The 24954-nt window shown below is 50.8% G+C and overlaps 1 protein-coding gene and 1 long non-coding RNA gene across 6 annotated transcripts; one reads left to right on the forward strand and one right to left on the reverse strand.

Moving 5' to 3' along the window:
• The first annotated feature begins 748 nt into the window (after positions 1-748).
• Positions 749-17848, forward strand: SPRY4 (sprouty RTK signaling antagonist 4). The gene is made up of 2 exons (XM_080555352.1): positions 749-3446; positions 13679-17848. Exon 2 carries the CDS (start codon positions 13686-13688, stop codon positions 14622-14624), a length of 939 nt encoding a protein of 312 aa, XP_080411478.1. The 5' UTR covers positions 749-3446; positions 13679-13685; the 3' UTR covers positions 14625-17848.
• On the reverse strand, positions 7880-14827 carry LOC308177709. Of its 5 annotated transcripts, none has more exons than XR_013939354.1 (5): positions 14688-14827; positions 14321-14518; positions 13992-14209; positions 10246-10383; positions 7880-8102 (listed from the first exon to the last, which is right to left on the reverse strand). It is a non-coding gene; the product is annotated as an uncharacterized lncRNA (long non-coding RNA). The 5 variants fall into 5 exon arrangements; XR_013939355.1 differs by having other exon boundaries at positions 7880-9784; XR_013939356.1 differs by having other exon boundaries at positions 7880-9887.
• Positions 17849-24954: the final 7106 nt, after the last annotated feature.

Below are 24954 nucleotides of genomic sequence, written 5' to 3' on the forward strand. Positions count from 1 at the left end.
CAGATGTCTGCCCTGTGACGTGCACAGGTCACTGGTAACATCTACTCTATGGAATCAACAGCATGGGACACAAAACGCCCGATTCAGATGTCATTTTTCTGTAGCCTGTTGCTGAGTTAATCAGCACTAATTGGTACCAACAACGGGTGAAACCTTATCACCTGGGGGGCGGCAGCAGTAATCCAAAGAGAGCACTGAATAAGGTGGTGGCACATGAGGAGAGTTGTATTTCTGCTGCTCGTGATTTAAAAGAGGAAATCCTGAACATTTCTCAGTATTTGCTACTACCAAAGAGAGCTGAATGTCTCAGCACCTCTTCGAATTTGGCTTCCATCCAAATAACCAAATCCACATCCCTAATAACTAACTCTGGGTTGCAATGTGCATGTCATCATAGATCTACTAATTGCAGGACAAAAAGACTGCAAAGCAAACAGCTAGATGATGAGTGTTTCTGTCTTCAATAGGAAGGAAAAAGATTTTGGAGGTTCCAGGAGCAGGCAGCATAAACTGGACAAATATTTTGTTGCTACATGCAGTTTCAGTAAAACAAATAATATGGTCTGAACCTGACAGCCAAAGTAATGCAAAGCCCTAAAGAAAATAAGGATGTAGCTTCTATCACAAAACATAGGCAGCTTCTTGGCTTTTCTAAGGATAAGCAAGAAAAGAATCAAGGAATTTACTCTACAGGCAATGCAGTTGTGGCAGCACTATAATCATCCCAGCAAAGAAATCACGTTCAGCAAAGGAAAGCTGAAAGCACCAGGAGGCTCCGGTGCAGGAGCACATTGCCCTCTCCAAGGAGTTTTGCTTCAGAGACCCACAGTGCAGCTTGGGAATCTTGACCCAAACCAGGGCCAGCTGGTACGAACAGGGACGGCAGCTTGGAGGAATCCACGCTCAGTTCCAGCGCAAAGCAGCCTCACGTGCCTGAGCACAGCAAACATGATAAGCTCTAGCAAGAAACCTCCCTGTCCATAGGGAAGAACTGGCCCAATAGGGGAAGTCAGAAATAGAGGGAGAAAGGAGACATGGATTAACTCAGAAAGATTCACCATTTCAGAATTCCGTGCCTACAGACTTTATGCAACATGTAGCAATACTCTGAGCTCTGCAGCTTCAACTTTCTCTCCCCAGAATCATGGCTAGACACCATTCCCTCCCCCTCCACCCCCCCAGATGAATAATAATTCTTATTTCCTCTTTGCTGTTTTACAGCTAGTGCTTTGTTAAGAGCATACCATCTAGCTGGGCTTTGCCTGTAACTTCTGTGTAATTATAGCACCAGCCCACCAGCGTTCTTTGCTACTACGTAGTAGTTTGCAACTGCCATGCAGGCAGTTAGGGTCTCGCGGGGAGATGATTGCTGTACTGCAGCTGAGGTCTTCCCTCACGTTTATTGTACGTATCACCCTGAAGTAGAGAATTCAGTATTCAGATATAAAAGCCTTAGCTCTGAGATGCTTGACTCTCACATTACTGCAATGTTACAGCACGTTTGCAAAACTCAAATCAAGGCTTAAAATTTATGCAGATGCTGTTGCTGAAAAACACACTGAAAAAAATCAGAGCAGATTTTTTGCTCAGACATTTGAGTCTTTCAGCTTTGAGCTGGTTTCCAGCACTAAATACAGCAAGATGTTATTTTTGTGGTTTTTCCCTTTATATAAGCTTCTTAAAATCGCTTTTCCTTATATTCCCCATTTATTTGCTAATTTTCAAAATCAGACGGAATTCCTAGGCGTGTCCAACCTTCAAAAACAACATTGTAAAGAATACTACCAATAACAAAGCAACATTCTCAACAAACATTTTCTGTTTAGTCTTAAAAGAAAGCATCAGTCTTGTATATTTGATGTCTAATATTTTGTGTACCACTCAGATAAGCTGTTCTTTAGAGGCTGTCCTTCTTCTGTCCTTTCCTTGTTAAATTGCATTTGCCCATGACCCATGAACACTGCTCCCACTTGGAAAGGTCACTGCCCTCAGAGACAAACATATGCATAACTAAACAGTCAGTCTCTGAGCACACACCCTTGAAGAGAAATCTTTTCTGTGAGGCAGAAACGTACAATGCTCATGTTAGCACTAAATAAATAACACGGACCCTTTTTTTCAGTGTTGTGCAAGCTTTTAAATATGTGCCATAAATATAACAGGAAATGGGATTTGGTTTGTACTCTGAAGATTACTGTTCTCATGTATTAAAAATACATCATTATTCTTCATCCATTTTCACTGTAAAGCAACCTGCCTGCCTGGATCCTGAAGGACCATGCACACAAAGCCCCAGCCTGTAGCCATTTCTGTACCAGCTGAGAATTAAGAGAGAATCTCCATTTGCTGAACAGAAACCAAAGCATACAAGGATGTTGCAGAGCTCTCAGCACACAGTTAGGGCAAGGTTTTCAGGGAGCCCAATATCTAACAGCAGAATAGCAGTTGCTTGCTAAAGATCATTTGAAAATCTGACCCCGAGGGCCTGTCTCACGTTGCCTGCAGTGCAGCCAGGATGGGATCCAATGGGGCTTACGAAAAGCTAAACGAGGAATAAGCTGCAAAGCTGCGGACAGCAACATAAAACGCCTCACTTCCATTAAGCAGGACATCTTGCTCCTGGTGGTTTCATGGGAGCTGCGCAGCTCTACCCTACCTCCTTCATCTTCTCAGAAGAGCCACGAAATAAATCTACACGTTGCACATACCATGCGGAAACACAGCTGCAGGTTTTACCGGCATTTTCACGTAGCTACCGCCAGCAAAACACGCGGGCTGCCGCATAAGCGAGACGGCCGTGCCGGTACAGCGGCAAACGGAGCGAGGCAGGTCCGCGGGCAGGGCAGAGGCCGGCGGCCCCACAGGACGCGCGCTCGCCCCCGGGAGCTGCCGGCCCCGCTCGCCCCCTCCCCACCTCGCCGGGCCGCGGCGCGCCCACGGGGGGGGGGTGGGGGGACAGCGCCTACGGGGGGCAGCGCCCACGGGGGGGGGGAGGCAGCGCCCACCCCCAGCCACCCCGCATCCCCCGCCGGGGGGTGCAGCCGCAGGGAGAGGGGGGCGGCAGAGGAGGAGCCGGCGCCCCCCGCCCCGCCGTTACCTCCAGCCCCGGGCGGGGGGCGCGGTGCACGCGCAGCCGCTGCCCTCCATTCATAAAAGCAAACCGCAGCGGGCCACGGCCGTGCCCGGCCGCCGCGAGCGCCTCGCCAGCCCCATTCATAAAAGGGAGCCGAGCATGCGCCGTGGCGCCCCGGTGCCCACCCATTCATAGAGCCGCGAGGCCGCGCCTGCGCAGAGGGGCGCGCTGCCCTCCCATTCATAAAATAGCCATTTTCCCAGGCAGCGGCTGTTGCGGCACGGCGGCGGAGCGGGGCAGCCGCTGACAGCGGCGCTCGCAGGTCCCTGCCGCGGGCCCCGGCCGGGCGATGGTGCTGGGCGCGCTGCTGCCGGTAGGTCCGCGCCCCGCGGGGGCTCGGCAGGGCTGGGCTAGGCTGGGCTGGGCTGGGCGAGGCGGGCAGCTCCCCGAGCAGCTCCCCGAGGGGAAGCCGTGCGCTCCGGCTGCGTGCGTTCGCCTGTCCCCTTGCTGCAAGGCAAGCTCAGGAGCGCGTTTCGCGCGGTGACTTCTCCAGCAGCAGTTATCTGCGGTCGTGCGGAGTAGTAGATGGCTGCTGGTGCCTCGCAACCTAGAGGAGACTTGGCGTTCTGGGGAAATCTCCGGCTTCCTTCAGAATTCGCGTTTGTGTGCCTGTAATTCTTATTTATGCCTCTCTTCTACGTCCTTTCAACATCTGCATTTGATGTACGTATATGGCAGGCAGGTTTTGCCACACTTGCGTCGGGATTATTCGCAGGGCTTTTATAACAGAACGAGGCTCCTCTTTCTGCTGGAGGGATGTCTTCTTCTTCTTTCTCCGCAAGGGATCAGAAACGTACGGTCACCTGGGCTGACAAAGAAGAACTGGGTATTTCTTACTTTGGAATAAGAGCGCTGATTTTACATATTTTCTCTCTTTTCCAAAGCCATACGTCTTGCTAGTGTCAAGTAGTTCTGAGCTGTCTCCATAATAGGACACTTCAGAGATCAGCCACTGGTGTGTCAGATCTTTCCTGCACGACCTTTGCTCTTTAGCATTTTATTTCATACATCTGTCTTTATTTTTATTTTTTTTGATGTTTTTGGCCTTACTGCTTTATTCCATCGCTGTTCTGTTCCCTGTCTTGCTGTACACTTGGTTGCTTCAGTTTTAAATCTGGATGGATTATATATTTTAAAGGCTAGTAGCAATAAAAATGTGTGTCTAGAATAATTTCATAAAGATATATGAAATATATTATATATTGTGGGAAAAACCTGTCTTGGTTGCTCTTCTCTCCCAACTGCGTAGCAAAGATAAGCCAGGATTTTATTTTCTGGTACCAGTCCTGGCGTCACAGGAGAAAGACAAGCCTAGAGACGACATGTTCTGAAAATTCATTATCAGAAGGGGAATGGAAAAAACAGACAGGGGCATATAAAAGGCACAAAGGTCTTAGAGGAAAGCAGGGCTGGAAATGCAGACCTTGGAAATGGCAGTGCAAATGAATATCAGCATTAATCAGCAGGAGGAAAAGGCTTCACGCTTTTTCCTGAAGTGACCAAGAGATGGGTTTGATTTCTTCATTTAAATCCCTTATAAATCCAACTTTTTCTTTAAAGGGTGTAGGAGATAAAAGCAGAAAAAAATGAAGAACATCACTGGTTAGTCCAGAGTAGAAAAGGCATGTTCTAGATTCTTTAAAACTTCTTTAGCTGCTCCCTTTCTTCCAAACCATGCAAAGGGTACAATATGTCAGAAAACCAGCTTAGGAATTGTTGTTTAATTAAGTGAAGAAAAACCCAGCTTTCCCAATATTAAGACTTCCTCCCTCTCTCTTTATTTTGGGTTGAAGAATAAAGCTACAATTTGTGCACTGAATCACAATGATCTTGATGACTAGCTTCCCCCTTCTCCATATAAAAATGAATGATAGCAGGAGGAGGGGCTGTTCTCAGTTATTGGAACCCCACTGGGGATGTCTCATTGATAAATGTGCCATTTTCCATGGGCTACTGTGTTTCTGTTGCTAGAAGGGACTCTATATTGGTATTATAAAATTAAAAGGACTATTTCTGAATACTGCAGTCCTTTTGAAATTCTCTGTGAGGTATGTGCAGGGGAGAAATTATTTGTTCTCCTCCTGAAACAGCAAAACAAAAGCTGTTTTCATGGAATCATGACTAATTCCCGGATCATACTGGGAAATGCTACATCTCAAAAAGCAATCTCCCCACCACCACCTCACAAATAAAACTGTAATCGGACTTCAGTGAAATGAAATTTGCCACCCTTGCAATACTACAGCAATAATTAATTCACAGTTCTGATAGTTTTCCAAATACTAACTGTAAAAGCAAAAAGTTCATTAGTCATATTGCTGTACAGTTTTCCAAATTCAGCCCAGTACTTACAATTGCCTTTTTAGAAGCAAAGTCACACAATGTTGTTTATTCTTTTTAAATCCAATACAACATATTTCCGTCAGATAATGTAAAATCCTTCTAATATGGTCATCATTTAGTACCATTAGCTTAATAGATTATATCTGAGCTTAGTTTTCTGGCCTTAAAATAAGTGTTCTTATCCAGTAAAAGGCCTTGACTAAGAAATTTGAGTCCCTAGAGATCTGAATGTTCATGGGCCAAAATGTGCTTTATTCACTCACACCATAGGAACAGCCTTTAGCTGGACAGAGACAGCTTCTTGGAAGTCAACGGGTCTCATTTCCCAGCTTCTGAATTTCCAAGCTCTGGCAAGAATTTAGTGTCTCGTTTTAAAAATGGCAGGTTTCCCTAATAAGCTTTCTATTTTTTTTTCCTTATTACTTGTAGAGAAAATTCTAGCCTTTCTTAGACAGATAAGGCTGATAAGGAGGGGAACAAAAAGAATCAACACAAATATTTTGTTAATATTAATGCACTTCGTGGAAAGGAGCTTTTTCCCTTTTTTTTTTTTTTGAGAATTCACAGCTTAACTCAAAATTCAGACAGCCTAACTGAGTCTTAATGAACTCCAACATTATATATGATTCTTAATCACACATTTAAGATGTGCTTACGGAGGGGCCTCCTCCAACTCGGAAGTGTAGTCTTCCTTCATTAAAAGCTTTTATTGAACCTTCTGACTTCAGGCGGCAGCAGCGTGTCCCTTGTCACTGCCGGTCTGGGCAAGAGGATGTCCTCAACGCCACACAAAGGCAGCGGCAGACTTTGTCCCCTCACCAGCAGCCCCTCGGCCGGGACAAGGACTGTCCCTCTGCGTGTGGCCTCCCCGGGCACTTGCCCAGGACCAGGCTTGGCCGGACCCACCCGCACCGCTGGTCTGCCAGGCCCTGCAGATCCCCCGTTGCAAGTCCTCCTTGCTATCAAGGATAGCTCTGGGGCCACATGTCCTGGCTCTGCTGTCAGCACACCCGAGGCGTTTCCCCCTTCCCCACCTAGCTTCGGCCAGGAGCTGGGGACTGGGGAGCCGATGGGGGCAGGAGGCGTCTGTGCTGCCCAAAAGCCCTGCGTGCAGCTTTCAAGACAAGTTTTTCTAGACTGTATAACCAAACCGTGACAGAAGAGAGAGAATACAGTCATGGTTGTTATAAAAGTAGTGATAAATTAGAGGAGCAACTGTTTTACATGGCTTACCACCGATTCTGAGTGGTGCCGACTTGCACAGGCCTTGGAATATACGCCCTCCCTTGGCACTGCACTGCTTCAAGTGTATTGATTTCAATTCTGATAGCTTCTTTGTATTCTGGTATGTCTACAAAGACATTGTTGCTTTTTTGATTTTTTTCCTTTTGCCCCATTGCCTCAGAAATTCACGCATCCTGTGGAGCAAAGAAAATGAGCACATTTCTACAGTACATTTACTGCTACCATTACTACAAATATTTTAATCTTAACTAGGTGACTGTGACTTCTCCCTGAGAAGGAAATTCAGCTTTTGTGTGGATGATAGCAGGTCTAGGATCACGGTAGCCAAGAGGAGGTGCGATGCAGCTGCCAGGTGACAAGACTCCAAGAGCTCTGGTGTCTCCTCACCATCACCGAGCAAAGCAAAGCTGCAGGTGGGCAGCCCTGGCCTTACCACGGCCCCTGCAAGGCTCCCCCTGACGTCACCAGGATTTGGCCTCATTTCTCTGGGGCAATTTCTCCATCCCTACCTCACAAAAGCTTGCGATGCTTCACTCTTTGGAAAATTCTTGGAAAATAGCGATACAAATTCTTACTGAAAAGTCAAGTTTGTTTTACTATGCTGAAAATGTTTCGCTAGTTATGGCAAGGAAGCAGAAAGCTCTCTGGGTGCCGTTACCTCCCCACCGATGTCGGCAGGGCAAGGTGTCCCCGGGGCTCCGGGCAGTGCCGTGCAGACCCTGCGGGCTCAGCTGCTCCCAGCCACACAGGACACGGGGCCAGGCTCAGAAGAGGGGCAGGAGCCGTGGTACAAAGGTGCACGGGATGACCCAGTGCCAGCAATCCCAGCAGAAATCCCGGTTCGGTGAGGAGCTCTGTGCCGTTGGTGCCAACCGGACACAAGGGAAGGGACAGGCTGCACGTGAGGGGTCATTAAGGCTTAAATGCATCAGAAAGAAGCAAAGTGCCCCTGATTTGGTACTCGCAGCTTATAAAGTACAGGAGTTTTCAGTTGCTGCACTACTTCCCTGATCATAACGGCAGTCCCCCTGTTAGCAAATAGACCCCAGGCAGCACGTTTGGCCTTTCTTTTCTCTGAGGCTTAAGGCCGAGTTCAGGTGCAGGCACACGAGCATCTGCTTGGTGAGCATTTCTGCAGCTTTCAGAGGTGGCTGGGGCTGAACTGGGATGCTCTGCACGTGGTGCTGGATGGGCAGGAGGTCGGGCACGGCAGCGGGCTGCCCCACCTTCCTGCTGACTTCAGCTGGCTGGGGGCACTGGGGATGTTTCAGGATCACACGGGTGCCTTCCAGGGCCTGGTTTAGCGGGATTGCTCCCATGCAGGGCATGGGACACCAGAGTTCTTTACTCTCATTATTTGTTACTGCACACATCTAGAGAGCTGTTAAACATATGAGAGAGAACATATTAAAACTAGTAACTAATAGGTAATAGGAACAGTTATGAATATTATGCGCGTCTGCACTCATTAAATATTTAATCCAAGGTCCATTTTGTTTTTCAGTAGCTGGAAGACAAGTTATCCAACTCTACTTTGAGAATAAAAACACTAGAACCTTATTGCTTTCAACTGCAGAAATTGTTCTGAAGACATTAATGTGCATGAGCTTTCCTGTGGGTTTATATGGCTTTCTCACTGAATTGCCCACAAGGATGTAGCTTTCTATAAAAATTATGCAGGCAAGTCCAAAATCCTATTAAAACATAAGATCACTTCTGTTTTAACTTCATATGACTAAAGAATCTTACAAAACTTTTGAGTCTGAAAAAATACCCGAACACTTTAAAATAACAGTTGGTTTCCTACAACTTTAGGATTTGTAATTATCTTGTATAATAGTAATTTTAAATTGGCAATACCTAGATGAAGAGATGAAACAAACTACAGCACATTTATGGACTTGAGTCTTCAAATCCGACATAGTTCCCTTGGAAGGGAATATATTTTGACTTCAAAATTGCATGTGGTGAGCAGCCATACAGTCCCTGGATGGCATGGGGGAAGAGAAATTTTCTCTACATGGGATTTTGTTGACATTTCTGCTTTGAAAAGAGCTTCATTGTTTCACCTGCCTCTAAAGAATGAATAAATCCCAACGCAAGAACATACTCATGAGTTTTCCTTCCTATTGTAACTACTTTCAGAAAATTGCCTGTACAAATGCATCCAGTGAATTTGTGCCCATGTTAATGCTATAATATTGTAATTACTGATGATCAAAGATTAAGTGGTTTTGTTTATAAGTATTGTGTATGGCACTTTTTTCCTCAGAATTAAAATGCAATTTTCAGTTGGCCTGAATTAGTACAGTGTGTTACAAAGGCGTTACAGAAAGTTTCATAGCTTTTGTGAAGGTACGGTGCTTAAGTATCTTAAATCTCCTATTCCACTTTATTTCTTCTCCTATTTTTCTTTTTGTTTTCCTGAACCTACAGTTGTAAATGGCACATCTCATTATATTAAATCTGTTCAATCTGAGCAATTAATTCAGTATCCACGAGCGGTGCCTAACTGACACTGCCCGAAGGAGCAGATCTGTTCACAACGCTGCCTTCACAAAATCCAGGCCTGCCTCATCCCGGCAGGTGAGCCGGAGCAGAACCCTTCGTCCTTAAGGGCTCTGGCATTTGCAGCTCGTCTCTTGTACCCAGCCCCTTCCCAGTTAGCCTGAGGACTTCACCAGGCAGCTGCAGGGCCTCGCCTAAGGGGGAGAGATGGGGGAGGCAGGAGGGCACCCTCGTTCAAGGTCTGAAGTTGTGCCAGGTCACCCCGACCACCATTTGGACCGGAGATGTGGCTGCAACAGAGGCTGCAGACCAAGGCACCGAAGTCACGGTGTGCAGCAGTGTCATCCTGCCTGACAAGCGCTAGTGAGGAGGTGAGGGAGGGCACCACGTCCACCTCTGGAACAAGAATGAGTGCACATCATCCCTCCTGGCTCCACAGGAGGATCCTGTATCCTTCTGTCTCCCCGCGAGCTGATTGCCTTTCAGAGGATGGCTTGATGTGTTGTTCAGTCGTCCTGGAACTGTTTCAGACCGGTTGCAGCTGTGTTTTTCCCCCTGGGGAGCACAATAACCAAAAAAGGCCAAGTTCTGATGTCTCTGGGGTCTTCCAGGGAAGTCATCAGGATGCGTGAACGCACCGTGGCAGGCACACCTCAGCCTGCAAGAATTCATGGGAGCAGTCTGCTTCTTGACTTGCTCCTGCTCCAGCACAAGTCCTGAACCTGAGAGCTTCGTGGGATGAATCCCTCTCTTCTGCCGGGAGAGAAGGACCCACTCCTGCCACACAAACGCAGCACCCCCTGCCCTTCGCTGTGGCACAGATTTCTCACAGGTCAGCCTGCTGGAGGCTCTCAGTAAGGTTGGCTGATGCCTGCCACCAAATCCAAAAGCTTTCTTTTCGTGGGATGCAGACATCGAGTTTAAAGCAGAGACAGCTCAGGGAAAGACATGCTTAAGGCGTGTGCCAGGGGAAGCACACAGATGCAAAAACCCAAAGCAAATGCACCATAAATTACCGTCATTGTTCTCGTCAGGCAGATCCCAGCAGGGCAGAGCCTCCTCGTAGAACCAACGGCACCCGGCTCACGCTCGAGTTCAGCACTGGAGATGTTTGTCCTGGATCTGTCACCAGCAATCTCACTGCGCCACTGAAACTTTCGGCGACAAAACCATCAGCAGCAATGTAGAAAATTGGAAAATTCCATAAATATCAGAAATTTGCCTTGCTTAAGCGTAGCTCACAAAGTGCGAGCAGTTAACTGGAAAGGCTCTGCTCAGGAGTGAGAAGGCAGGGCAGAAGCTAAGGGACCAAACCCTGGTGGGGTGTGAACCTGCGGTATTTTGAAGGTGATCTGCAGTAAGGGACATTGTCTGGAGCAGGGGTCTGGGAACTGGGACAGCTGGGTCTTATCTGGCTCCAGAGGTTTTACCCAAGGAGATCCTGCGCCCAAATATCTGCGGGGTCTGCCCCTGCTTTAACGTCTCCCTTAACTGGTTGCAGCAGGAATTTGGGCTTTGGTTGCAGCGTCAGTGCTTCGTTCCCCATGCTCTGCAGCATGAGTTTGCCTGATAGAAGGACAATTCGGAGCAGTATTATAACAAAAAAAGATGATGAATAATTTTCAACGTTAACTAACCTAAAGCGTGGTTCTTAGTCCAGGGTTCATCTCTTTTCTGTGATAATTAACTCAGAAATCCTGATTAGCATTACCTCAGTTAAGCCCTCTTTTAACGTATGCCTGCATATGGCCATGTCTGAGCACCGAGCACTGCCAGGTTTGGGGGTTTTAGGGATCGCATGCTTGCTACCTGTGGCTATGATCTTCCTGCGGGTTAACCCAATGACCCACCTCCCGTGTGATGCCATCGCTGACCATGCGGCCCCAGGGCTGATGGAAAGCCACCCTGAGCCACCGCTGCTGCTGCGCTCCCACCCCAGGCAGAGCCCCCGAGCGCTGCAGGGCGCTTCCACTGCCCTGCCAAGGGCCAGAGCTGCTGTCTGGGGAAAATCAGCATCAGATCAGACCCTTTGCGTTGACAGAGGCAGTGGACGCTGCCTTGGGGGTAAACAGCTCTGCTCAATGCTGGCATGCGGTGCCTTAAAGTAAGTCATGATCTACAGATCCAGCCTGAACCTCCTGCAAAGGGACCAGACTCCAGAGACTTGATAGCAAGTGAGACTGAATTGGGACCAGGGCACGGAGCCACATGCCAGAGGTGATTTACAAATTACGGAGCTGTAAGGCAGCAGCGCTGCCAGTGATAGAAAGGCCAGACAGACGGGCATGGCACCCCGTTCAGCGTGCCACCATTTCCTTCTGCTACCTCCCAGCTGACACCAGCTCTGCTGCACTGTCTCTCAGCAGCCAGAACAGCTGCCTCTCTTCTTGGGAGGAAAAAAAAAAAATCAGCTGTGAGATCGAAGTCTTCCTGCAAACATAACACCTAGCCAATGCAGAATGAACTATTTTGCTAAGCTCTGACTTGCAGCAAGTATTTTTTTTTTTTTTATCATGACACTGGATTCTGATGTACAAAATAAATCTGCTTTTTTTTTTTTCCTTCTCTGCATGCCCCACAGTTGTCAGGATCATTGCTTATTTTTACTTCTGAAATGCAGTAATTAGGAAATGGATGCTTTAAGAACTCTTGTTTCTAGAGCCAGGGTGTCAATGAACTATGAATAATGAAATAAAAAAAAAAAATTTGGATGAATGATTAAGACCCAGCAGAGAATTTTAACTAGTGAGGAGTAACAGCATCAGGACTGCATGACAGTAATTGCCATTACTGATAGATAAAGCCCTTGTTTCTGCTCAGCCTGTGCAGCACGGTGGGCAGGATGCAATGCTGGCGTCCCAGAGGAGGCTTGCGCTGCGCTGACCGCGGCTCCGGCCCCCAGGTCCCCCCCCTGAGCTCCGTCTCCTATCGATCTCGGAGGAACTGGCAGATTTTCAGCCCCTCAAATGCCAAGCAATCTATCACAGCAACAATTTACAAATACAACGGTGGACTCTAGTAACATTTTTAAGTGGGCAAAAGTGTACTTCTCTTTCTCCTTCCAAAAATGCATAATTAGCTCGTGCTCCAGTTTCTGTAAATGCGTTAAAGTTGTGGGGATGTGCTCATATAGGAGCAGCACATATGTTTACTCTCACGCACACATTTCTCATGTGTGACTTTAATTGTTGTAATCAGATGCAGTTTTTTCCTGACTTTTTTCAGTCTTTTCAGTCTGCTGTAATATTAAAATCTTTCATGCTGTTGGAAAAGGTTAATTTATTTGCCTGAACACAAAGAACTGGAAATGTCTTCAGCAGTTCCCTGTTTCCTTTTTCTTGATACCAGAAGCTTTTCCCCTCCTGCAACTTGCTCTGAAGCTGTACTCACCACTTCTTTATACCGATCTCCAACATTATATTATTTATGAATAAAGGTCACTCAGCAAGGAAATGGCACATCTACTAGAAAACAATGTGCACTTTCTAAATTTGAACCAAGTAGTTTCCGTTCTTTGATTTAAGTTTAGTTACTTCCTGTGGTTTCTTGTCCTACGCTGCTGTTGAATCTTTGGATCTACTCCAGTATAAATTGCACTCTTTCAATGAAACTAGAAACTGCAGCAATAGATGGCTTAGCTAGCACAGCCAGTAAACAGCACTTAAACTAAATATTAGTCCACTTAGCGTGTTGAAGGAGGGAGCCTAATTACCTGCGTGAGGTGACATATCAGCTCCCGAGAGCCAGTCTGACCTGTGCGCGTGCTCTGCCCGTAATCCGTCCCCATCCGCTCTCACGCTGCTTTGCGAGCAGACAAGCTGCTAAGCGAGAACTTCCACCTCCCGCAGGAGGGATGAAAGCAGGCTTTTAAACCAACAGCTCCCGATGGAGACGGGACACTTCCTCGCCGAAGCCAAGCCATCCTCCCCCAGGCAGATTCAGGCGCTGGGTTAGCAAGGACGAGTGCTTTGTCCCGCTCTCCAAAGCGTTTCTGTAGCCGGCCAACACTCCTACAGGTCACCCTTTTGCATCACGATAGAGGTCAAGGTCAGTTGGGGAAAATCCCCAGACCTCAGATAACTCATTTTGGGTATTGTGCTGACAAACCGGCACATATTTATATACACTGGTAACCCTGAGGTGTGCTCTCCATCAGTAGAAGTGATAAACAAGCACTTTGAGAGCATGCAGTAACGGTACCCCTACCAGGGCTGGAGCAATGTATGGCCAAGGTTAGGGAGAGGAAAGCAGCAGCAACGAAAGCGATGCACTTTGTACCTGGGCAAGTGCTCTGACTCCCTTTGCCACATGCTGTAGTCTTGATAAGAGCTTCTGAACGATAACCAGTCACTGCAGCGAGCCCTGCTTGGACTGGGGTTGCAGACTATCTCAATAACGATGCGCTCTTTCTCTCCCCTGCCCCTGTTCTGTCTCTTCTCCTCCCCCCAGGACACTTATGAGCAGATTTTTCACCAGTAATCAGGCTGCTTCATCAATGGAGCCCCGGATTCCCCACAACATCACCGTTGTCCCCAATTCTGTGATGGTCCAGCCCTTGCTGGACAGTCGGATCCCCTATGGGAGGCTGCAGCACCCGCTCACCATCCTGCCCATTGACCAAATGAAGACGACCCACATAGAGAACGACTACACCGACAACCCCACCGCTTCCCAGCTGGCAGCCCAGAAGCGCCCCCGGGGCCCCCATGAACTGGTCTTGACCAACCCGCACCTGCAGCGGTGCGAGCAGGACGTCACCCACCCCTGGATCTCGTTCAGCGGGCGCCCCAGCTCCATCAGCAGCAGCAGCAGCACGTCTTCAGACCAAAGGCTCTTGGACCACATGGCCCCGGTGCCCGTGGCGGAGCAGTCCTCGCCCCGAGCGGTTCGCATTCAGCCCAAGGCGATTAACTGCAAACCCCTGGACCTGAAGGGGCCCGTGTCTCAGGAACTGGACAAGCACTTTCTCCTGTGCGAAGCCTGTGGGAAATGCAAGTGTAAGGAGTGCGCGCTGCCCCGGACTCTGCCGTCCTGCTGGGTGTGCAACCAAGAGTGCCTCTGCTCGGCACAGAACCTGGTCAACTACTCCACCTGCATGTGTCTCGTCAAGGGCGTCTTCTACCACTGCACCAACGAGGACGACGAGGGCACGTGCGCCGACCACCCCTGCTCCTGCTCCCACTCCAACTGCTGCGCCCGCTGGTCCTTCATGAGCGCCCTCTCCCTGGTGCTGCCCTGCTTGCTCTGCTACCTGCCCGCCACCGGCTGCGTCAAGCTGTCCCAGCGATGCTACGACCAAGTGAGCCGGCCCGGATGCAGATGCAAAAACACAAACAGTGTCATTTGCAAGGCGCTGCCGGAGAGCAAAGCCAGCAGGCCAGAGAAGCCTTTTTGATAACTCGGGAAGACGGGAGGGGGGGGACATGCCCCAAGGGTGGAGCTCTGTCTTTTTCGTAACCTGTGTTCTGAGGATAACGTTAGCCTTTTGCCTTCGGAGAAAGCAGAAGCAACTATTTCCACAAACTGAAGCACTTTGGGTCGTTCAGGGTTTCGGAACCGGCCAGAATCTAACTAGATGGGGCCAAAGGAGGAATCTCAATCATTTGGAGCGAAGGCTGAAAATCCACGTCCATCACAAAGCCCAGCTGCTTACCGACTCCCGGTTCGGCCGGCCGGCTGCCCCCCTGCCTGCGCACCACAGGAACCATGAACTGCTCACCGGGCAGGCGTCACCACAAGCAATACCATTCCCGTTCGCAGAGAGCTGCACTGGGTTCACTTTCAGCGTGGGGCTCCTGTTTTCACTCCTCCTCAGACCTCCGATTTGCTACCAGCAGCCTGCTGAGGGTGGCGGCTTCGCTCCCGCCTCCCTTCTCCCCACCTGCTCGCCGTTAGGAGGGCCAGCTGCACACAACGAGTTTCCCTAAAGCTTTCTGTGTCCCCCTCAGAGGGTTGGAGCCAGAAGTCAACGTGCGGTGCGTTTGTGCAAGGGTCTCGCAACGTTTCAGCACGTTGCTCCGGCTGGTGCCCACCCACCTGCCCGTGTGCTGGGGGCCGTACAAGCAGAAGGCCGGCGGGGCTCGGCGCGTTGTGCCAACACCGTGCTGCTCTGCCCGCCAGTTAGCTGCGGCAGCAGGCTTCGGCCAGTGGAATATTGATTTTAATCAACAGTACAAACCTCCTGCAAAAGGGTTTTCTTCAGCTCCCATCCACCACGTGTGCTTGCTCCCCAAATGCTGGAGTGAGGGCGATTTCAGCGTAATACATGAAGTTGAGATGTTCGGTGTTGGTTTTGTTTCTCTGAGGCTCTCGAGCTACGTTAAGATGTCACATAAACCTAAGTGTAGGATACACGTAGATGTATTTTTATAAGGATATCAACCCAGTACCTCCTCTCCTGGAACAAGCTCTTCTTTGCTTATTAAATATTAAGATTATTTTTTTTTCATCCTGGGGAAGAATGGCATCTGCTTGAATTACATCCCGTTCCCCCATTTCTATTGCTGCTGTTCTACTTTTGCCTCCTCTGTACAAAAGTGTCTTTTTAAGTGTAGAGAATGCTTTTAATGTTTGTTTTAGTGTTAACAAATGCTAGGGAAAGCCAGGGGAGGGAAGGGAGCGTATTTAAAGAATTTGCCCGTGGTCTTCAGTAAGTGAATATCATCGGCTCTGTGCACTCATCCTAGGGCCTGTTCTGCACTCCCCGGAGATGCAGTAACCCCTTGCTCTTGACAACTCCAAGGTGCTAAATACAAATATTTGTCCAAACATGCAACACTGTAATAAGTAGGTAGGTACTTGTTGCATGCTGAAAACTGATCTAATCTCTCTTTTCTCTTTTTCTTTATTTTTTTTTTTAACTAGAGGAAATTTCCTCAGTAAATGCACAGCAGTGACAGTGAAATGTCATCTCTAATTAGAAAAGCAATAGGCAGAGCTCATGTAGCACTTCCAGGAATCCCATTTGCTTGGTTGCAATACAGTTGCTGCGTAGGGGTTGGCAGGAGCGCGCTGATGGGACTTCTGGTGTCTTTTGTTTTAAGAATTCATTTACCCTGAATGACTTGGGGTTTAGTTAAGTTTAGTTGTAGATATTTATTGAATGGAAAATTAAAAAAAAAAAAAAGGTTTTATATTTATAACGTGCTAGCTTGTATGCGATAAATCACAGGAAAAGGGATACGACGTCTGTTACCAGATACCAATTCCTATGGTTTATCCTTGTGTTGAACATATGGGGACACCAGAAAGAAGGAAGCAGGTGGGGATCAAGGGTTGTACATATTATCTTGCACAAATGAGAAGGGAAAAGGGAAAAGGAAAACCAGCCCCCAGACAGCTGAACTGCCGGTTGAATGTATAAGGTATACGTATTTAATAAGAGAAATCATTTTCCGAAGACACAATCAGGCCAGAAAACGCAGCAGGAGAGGAAGCTGCCTGATGCCCTCCTCTACTGGCGGTGTACACAGTACCCAAACGGCCTCCACCTTCAGCTTCGTGCCGTTTCGACCCTCTGTCCTCGCCTATTCGTGGGGGATCCGTACCGAAAATCGGCGACAGCAAACCCCTTTGTGTAGACGCATGGTTCCTGCAAGCAAACGCAACGTCGGAGCGGTCGCCCCGGTGCCGGCCTGCAGGCGCGTACGCGCGCGCCGCCTCCCGCTGCTGTGCCCTTCCTTGTACATAGCTGTAAACTAGTTCTCTGTTGGTTTCTTTTCCTGTATAAATCCTGCTATGATGTAAGCCGATCACTTGCTGGCGGACTGTAACGCGTTAGTGGATGTGTTAGAGCAGTGGTAAATGTAGCAGAGTGACTCCCCGACCCTCGGGCTCCCCACGCCACAGGGCAGCTCGGGGGTGGCAGGAGCTGGCTGGCGCTGCCCCCCCTGCCCCGGGGCCGTGGGGCTTTATATCGCCTTTATTTCCCTTCCTGCGCCCATCCCAACGCCCCTGAGCCCCCTCTCCCCCTGAAGGTACTTGGGTCTCCTGCCACCCCGAGACATCCCGCGGGCGCAGCCACGGGGGCACTCGGAGCCACGCGAGCGGCTCCGCCAAGCTGACGAACAGCTTCTAATTAGCGCAGAACCCCTGCGTGAGGATCGCCGCCCGGCTGTGGCGTAGGGCCCCGCGGCTCGTCCCTGAGGGCTGGGTGCAGCCTCGGTGAGCGCTGCCCGCGCACGCAAGCGAAGGCCCGGAGCACGAAGCGGGCGCTCCAGGGAGCCGGCGGCCAGCAGCGGGGGCTTCGGGTGGCTCTTCGCAGCTCCACGCGTACCAGGAGCAGCCCCCAAATCCCCTCCGAGCTCCCCAGGCACCGGCGTTCCCCCTCGGGGCAGCCCACACCCCGCCGCAGCGCCGGGGGCTCCCTCTCCCCTCCCCACGCTGGTAAAGGCCCCCCCCCTCCTGTTGCCACCCCCACCACACGTGTACCCTGAAAAGTTACCACAGAAGGTTTTCTTTGTATAGAATATTTATTTTGAAGCTCTATTTTAATAGTATTTATTTTAGAAAGTCTACTATTGTAAGAGTTCTTCTGTTTGTGAAGAAAAACAAGTACTGATGAATGTACTGATCTAGAAATTATATATATATATAAATATATATTGTTAAATATATAAATGGCTGTTGTGGTTTTCTATAAAAAAATATCCCAATGAATGTTGATAGCAATTCTTCTAAAAATACAAGCAGGGAGCAGCCCCAGATCAGTCATTCGATAGCAAGGACAGCAGGGGCGATGGAAGGAGCAGCGAGCCCAGCGGGGGCCCAGTGCCCGCAGCCCATGGCCCCGGGGGTCGCTGAGCTCTACGGCCCCATCGCTGGGGCGCCCCAAGCACAGCCAGCCCCCGGGTAACCTGCCCTCTGCCCTCTGCCCTCCCTCCTTCCCTCTGCCCTGACAAACCATGGAGAAACTCGCAGTGGAGTCACGCTGCTTCTTCAGAGCTTGAAGCTCGACCCCCGGTTTGAAAACACGGCTGGAAATGAAAAATAAAGCCAGCGGTACCAATACGTGGAGGGATTTTGCTGACACGCGTCCTACAAAGCCTCTCCCAGCCTTTCAGCCCCCGTTCCCCACTGCCGTGCTCTCGTTTCCAGGAGAAGCGCCCGTGCCTTTGAGTGCCAGTCAGCCAGAGGCGGGCTCCGCTCTGCCCCGGGGTCCGGCCGGCAGCGGACGGGGACGGGGTCAGAGGGAGAAGCCCGCGGGGCTCGGCCTCCCGCTGCCACCTCCGCAGCCTGCCCTTGCCTTGGACAGCACGTGGTGGCCTCGGGCAGGTGTCGTCCTCCTCATTTATGAGTCTCCAAGACAGGCAGGGAGCTGCAGGCCCTGTTGTATTTCCCAGGACCGACGGCATCTCGCCCGTGCGTGGCGGCGTGAGCCTCTCGCGGCCCCCAGGTCTGCCGCACCGTGAGGCTGGGTGCATCCGCGTCAGGGGGTGCAGAGCTCTCCTCATCCCCCCAGGCATTAGAAAGTGCCTCCTGCACTGCCTCTCTGCTGCAGAAACTCCTCCCGAGCCTCCTTTCTTCAGGCTTCTGCCTTTTCTGCCCCTTGGCACGGATTTTCCCCGCTCTCGCCACGCTGCCTCCCGCCAGCTCCAGAGCTGCCTCCCGTGTCACCAGCAGCAAGCCAGGCTGCTAAAAATAAAGGGCCTGCTTTATTTGTTACCCTTCCTGTTGTTCATTTGCATGAGCTGTGGAGCTCAGCCTGTGACTCACTGAAAGAAACGCCATGATTTGTGTCATCCACACAGGTAGCCCGGGTGGTTTACCTGGCCTCAAAGAATATTATTGAAAAATAAGGTTGCATTAGTCACTGCATCAGATAGAGAGACAATCACTGCACTGTACGCATCGTGACGCCTGATGCCGAAAGGTTTGCAATGGGGGAAAGGTGCTGAACTCGTTATATTTTGTGTTGTTTAGTTTTTGGTTTTGTTTTTTTAAAAAATACCTAGCCAGGATGTGTAAATGTAAACTTGAGTTTGGCAGCACTGGTTGGAGTCTTGTGCATAAAGCTTTAAACACATCGACCCAGTGTCCGTGTCTCTGCTGGAAGCAGACCAGCACCGTCTTGTTGGTTTGACTGGTAGATGTAAAAGTAATACTTTTTCAGTCAAAATCATCACCTTTTTTTCAAATTAATTTTCAATAATTGACCATCAAAGGAAATCAATTCCAGCACCATGAGCACGGGTTATAAGATGGCAAAGTGAGACGCAGAGCTGGGAATAACTGACTCCGTGGTTCACTGGCAGGTCCAAAGAGGAACCACAGCTGTTGGAGTTCTGACCAAAAAGGGAATTTCTGGCGAATCAAAGCATGCAAACTACCTATTAAGCAATGCACTTATTCTGAGAAAATGGGCAGAAACTTCCAGAAATTAGATAAAAAGCTAATTTTGATATTTCATTTGAAAATATTTCACTTAGATATGCATTTAATAGATACGCTGAGATTTTCCCAAGGTTAAGAAGAAGCCCTGAGGACGTGTGAGGTTTCTCGGTGTTGCGGGCAGTGGGAGGGTGGGATGGGGAGACAACCAAGCGGCTTTGGGCCACCCATCCTCCAGTTACCCCCATCCTCCAGCCGCATCCATCCTTGCAGACAAACCCCGCGATAACGCGGCTCCTCGCAGAGGCTAAACAAAGCGCCGACGGTGGGGCTGTCGTTTACTGGCAGCCCCGAGCCTGTTTTTGTGCTGGGGAGCGTGACACATTTTTCCGTGGTGAGAAGCCTCTGCAAGAAGGAGAAGAACAATAGGAGCGGCGTGATCCAGGAAAAGCCAGCAGCTGCAGCAGGCATCGGCTGCCCGACGGGCAGGCTGGGGCTCGGGCTGGGGCCGCCCCGCACCCCTGAGCAGCGGGCAGGATCCGGCCCTCCCGTGCCGCCTGCTCCCAGCCGCCTGCCTGTGTCCCAGCGGTGGCCCTGGTGCTGAGCAGCCTTCTTCCAGTAAGGGATTTTATTTTATCCCTTTGCAGCTACACAGACATTTTCTCGCCGTGCGTGCGCACGCCAGCAGGTGCGCAGGTGCACGCCCATGCGAAATGAGAGAGGGATTATTCAGAGCAGCTCCCCTAATGAGCATCTCTGCTGTGTTTGCATGGAAATGAGGTAGGAGATTCAAGGTCTGCTTGGCCTGTCTTTAAAAAAAAAAAAAAAAAAAAAAAAACAGTTGTTTTAGAGGCAGCAGCTCCACATGCCTGACTGCACGGCTGACACAGGAGCTCGCTTTCAGGCCTGGCTTCCCAGGTGCAGGGGCTGCGAGGGCAGCGCTCGGGGCACCCGCTCCCACGCATGCAAGTCAGCATCTCCCAGTGACGAGCGGTTTCTGGTGCACGAGGCAGCGCTCACGCAGCGAGAATCGGGGCCGGAGCGCTCGGCCAGCCGCCAGCCCCGTCCCCACCAGGAGCTGGCTCCCGCGGGCACGCAGGTGCCGGGGGGGGTCACACACCTGCGAGGGTCGGCAATTTGCGAGCGGCGGACAAATGGCCGCGATAAATTGCCTCTGCATTTTGTTTTGCTCCCTGATGCCAACAGCCCCCGGTGTCGGGTGCTGAGGCCCCCACCGCCCCCTCCTGCGGCCACCCCTCCCAGCCCCGGGCCGTATCCAGCCCCCGCCTGCAGGGAAGGACGGAGACGGTGCGGGTAGCGCCTCAGTGGGGAAACCTCAGCTGCAAAGTGGAGGACCCGGGGAGTCTGTGCTCAAGCTGGGTGCAAGCTGAAAAACAAACAGCAAACTGAGAAAGTCTTGGTTGGAGGAGATAGCCTGGATAAAATTAAAAAAACATAATAATAAAAAACAGCCTTTGGGTCTCCCTGGTGTGAAGATGCCCACAGCTGGTGGTCAGCCAGCAGCAGCCGCGTGCCGCAGCGTGGGGCTGGGGGTCGCCAGGCTGCGAGCCCGGAGCCCGGAGCCCAGCCCACCCTCTGCACCTTCAGCCTGGAGAACAGCAGCGGAGCTCGCCGAGGTTTCAGAGCAGCACAGCCAGGATTTCACCCCGCCGGCCGCCCAGGGAGCGGGGCAGCGTAATTTACTTTCAAACACACCTGGATAGAGGGGAGATTGGAATGTGTTTTTACCAATCTTCATCTTCTGCAAGAGCTTAAATGCTCTATCTGAAAGGCGAGATGCTGGAAGCAGCCAGCCCCAGCTGAGAAGCGGAGATCTGTCCCGTCAGAGACGCCCAAAACGGACAAAAGTGGCAGCTGCTGCATGCCCACCTGCCCAAGCCAGGAGAGAGGGCTTCGGCCACGTGGCTTCTGAGAGAGCAGGAGGTGGGGATGTGAAATAGGGACAGAGAGCACTCAGTGGGGTCCTGGGATAATAAAAAAACGGATTGGAGAGACCCCATGCTGCCGGGAAGTGATGGGCTTGTCTTTCAGTCCCAAAGAAGCAAGCGGAAAATGTGTATTAGGACTCCAACTAAGCAGCAATATACCTTAACAGTCCCGTGGCCAGCTCCTTTCAGGGTTAGCCTGGCTGAATGTTGTAAACTGCAAAGGAAACCCAGAATGACAAACAATTGTAGGAACCTGGAAAACCAAGTTCCTCTGGATTTCATGGGAAGTGCGATTTTAAATACTCTGACCTGTCTGTCTGAGGGGAAGTGGGCAATAAATAGCAGCCTGGTTGTTATCAAGAGGATGTGAGCTATTTATAAAAAATTCTTGGGCTTTTTGAACTCTGTTTAAAGAGGCAATATCCTTCACTTGGGTAATTGGGGGACTAAAATGCTAAAGCAAACAAGATTACTCAGCCACCTTGGGAAAGCTTACTGCTTGCCTGTGTGTTTCTGAAATTTCAGGCATATTTAAACAGCTGCTCCGTTATTGTCCCCAAGTCCAGAGAAGAGCATGAAAGGCTCTTTCAGACCACCTCTTGCACGGAGATGCACCCGCAGCCGACAGCCGCTCCCAGCACGCAGGCACTCGGCGGCTGCGGCTCGGCAGTCCAACAGCTGACAGCCAGGCTGCGTGGTGAAATAAAGCCTTACGCAGGTGAAACGCCTCGTCTGAAAAGGGGCTTCGCCTCGTAACGCGTTGGCTTCCCAGCAGGATGAAACCACCTCCACGGGTGCCTGGGCCCGGGGCTGCTCGGTTGAGGAGCCGGAGGCTGGGCGCTGCGGAGCGGTGCTGGGCAGCGTGACCCTGCCTGCAGGAGGGGCCGCTCCTGTCGGCCAGGTCCTGACACAGGCCACAGAAACGTCCCCCTCGCTCCTCGCCCCTGCCCCACGGTCGGCGTGTCGGGACGTGGCACAGAGCGGAGCCCTGAGGGGCTCCCGCTGGCGGCTCTTGGCGTTCGGCTGAGCGGCGCCGTAAGGCAGGCAGCGCTGCTCCTGTGTGGGAACCACACGCACGGCGTCCCGACTGAACGACGGCATCGTCTAAAATACACAAACACGCTCAAAAGAAGGAAAACCATGAAATTAAGGATAACAAACAACAAAGAGAAACTCATACACAGAATCTGCTGGTGTTTATGAGTCACTAAGGCCTTCCTGTCTCCTCTTATAAATTGTGGGAATCCACTGTGGGCCATCCTCTCCTTGAAAACCACCGAGGTGCTATTTTCCTCACAGCCCCAGCGCCCGGGGCGGGGGGAGCCCGCTGCACAAATGAAAGAATTTTTTTTTTTTTTCTTCAAAGTAGGAAACCAAATCTGAGGAGCAAATGCTGCGCGGCGCGTAAACAGAGGCGACTGCACGAGCCTTGGCGATGAGATCACCGAGCGCCTTGGCCCGGCGCTGCTTTCCGACAGCGGAGGGCTTAACAATGGAATGGATGGGAAATGCCAGGAAAAGTTAAAGAGCTTTGGACACGAGGTCTTTGTAGAAGCTCATTCTTTATTATTAACAAACAACTTCCCCCCCCCCCCCCCCCCTTCCTTTCTCTCTTCAGCAAATGAGGATTTTCTTTCTTGCACGTATTTTTTTTTTAAGTCCCAGCCACTTTAACCTCTCAGTGCCGGGGCGTTGGGAAACCAAGCGCCGCATTCCGCCTCCGCACACGCCAGCACTGCCCACGCTGCCACGGGAGGGCCAGGATTTCCCCTCCAGTTTGCTGGTGGGACTTGCAGGACAGCGGCAGGGCACCTGCTTACTGCCACGAGCAGGGACCATCCCCTTTGGTTCAGCAGAGCATGTGCAAAAGCTTCCTTCAGGCCGAGGGAAGGATGCTCAGCCCATGCTTCCTGGCTGAAACTCGCTCGGGGTTTACAGTTTCTGCCTGAAAAAAAGCCGGAATCCACAAATGAGAACCAGGTTCCCACTGGCAGGAAGGGCAAGCTTCGCTGGTGTCCGTGTGAGCGCCTCGCCCAGCACAGACGCTCAGACGGTTTTGGAGTTCAGCTGGCTTCAAGGGGAGCCACCCAGGCTCTCTCCGACCAGGGCCAGCCTTGAGCATCCCATCCAGGCTGCATTTAAAGCAGTGATGAAACACGTCTGTGTATTTAGGGACTTTCAGTACCAGCATTGTGTGTAGAGACAAAAATATGAATAAAAAGTGCAAGATGCTCTAAAATGGGGTTTGATACTAGCACACAACACCCAGGCTTTGGGAGAGCGGTGTTCAAGCGCCCTGATGTGACAGCATCGAGCACTCCCGAAAGCTCAGGGGAGATCAGCTCCCGTGTGCTTACTCTCAAAAGTCCCTCGTTGACTTTTTCCTGGGGAAGCGCCGCTGGCCACTGGCCCGCTCCGCGGTTTCTGGAGGTGGCCGGGCACAGCAGAGCAGGCGGCGGCTGCTTTTTCAGCCTGGAGGAGTCACAGGAACCGGGAGCTCTCCGTGCTGGCTGCTCTCGACAGCTCACCTCTACTTAAATTCCTGCTCGATTCACATGATTCGCTCTGTCAGTTCAGAAACGGTTTCCCTGCTCCCTCTGGATTTCTTGGTTTCCGTGCCACGAGCACTGGAAATAAAATTATTATAATAACCATTACGCTACAACAAAAAGGCTACCCCCAAAATTACATAGTCTGGAAGAAACAAGGGAGTTAAAAACCCTGGGATAACCATAAGTGTTATAATTCCATGCTCGCGCTAAGTGCAGAACAAGCCTCGGCAGCCCCCGCACCAGCAGCCCCCGGCCCCACTGTGCCACGGAGCCCCGCAGGCGGCCAGCCCCGGGCGGGGGGCGGCTGGGAGCAGAGGCGAGGACCCCACTGCTGGACGGTGTTTGCCCCACAGCTGACGGCACCGGCAAAAGGAGTCCTCAGGAAATTTTTGTCCCCTGCCTCCAACAAAGCCGAGTCCTCTGCGGGCAGCCGTGCGACCAGCGGGGCCGGTGCGGGACGCTGTGCGGCACGTGGGGAGTGAGCGGGGTGCGTCTGCAGTGCCCGTGGCACTTCTGTATTTGATGGTTTGGGGACAGGGAGATCAGACATCTGTGTCAAGTCTTCTAGTTAATCCCTGTTAATGGGCACAATACTCAGCAAAAGGGACTTTGGAGTTTAGCGAGAAAACATCAGACCCCAAACTGCAGTGGAGAAGTCAGATGCAGGGTAGATACAGAGGGGGACATCGCTTTAATACGATTCACTCTGTTTTTTGTCTGTTCCTCCTACATTTCCACTTTTCAAGGACACAGAGGATGTTTTTCTTTAAGAACAGCACGTATATTTACACTGTTTCCCCCCCCATCCAGCTCGGCACGTGCTGCACGGGGCTGTGCCGCACATCGCTGGCGCTGGCAGAGCTCCTCCAGCCCTGGGTCTCTGCAGCCTTTTGCT

Source organism: Anser brachyrhynchus, assembly GCF_964034855.1.
Source record: "Anser brachyrhynchus genome assembly, chromosome: 14".
Taxonomy (NCBI): Eukaryota; Metazoa; Chordata; class Aves; order Anseriformes; family Anatidae; genus Anser; species Anser brachyrhynchus.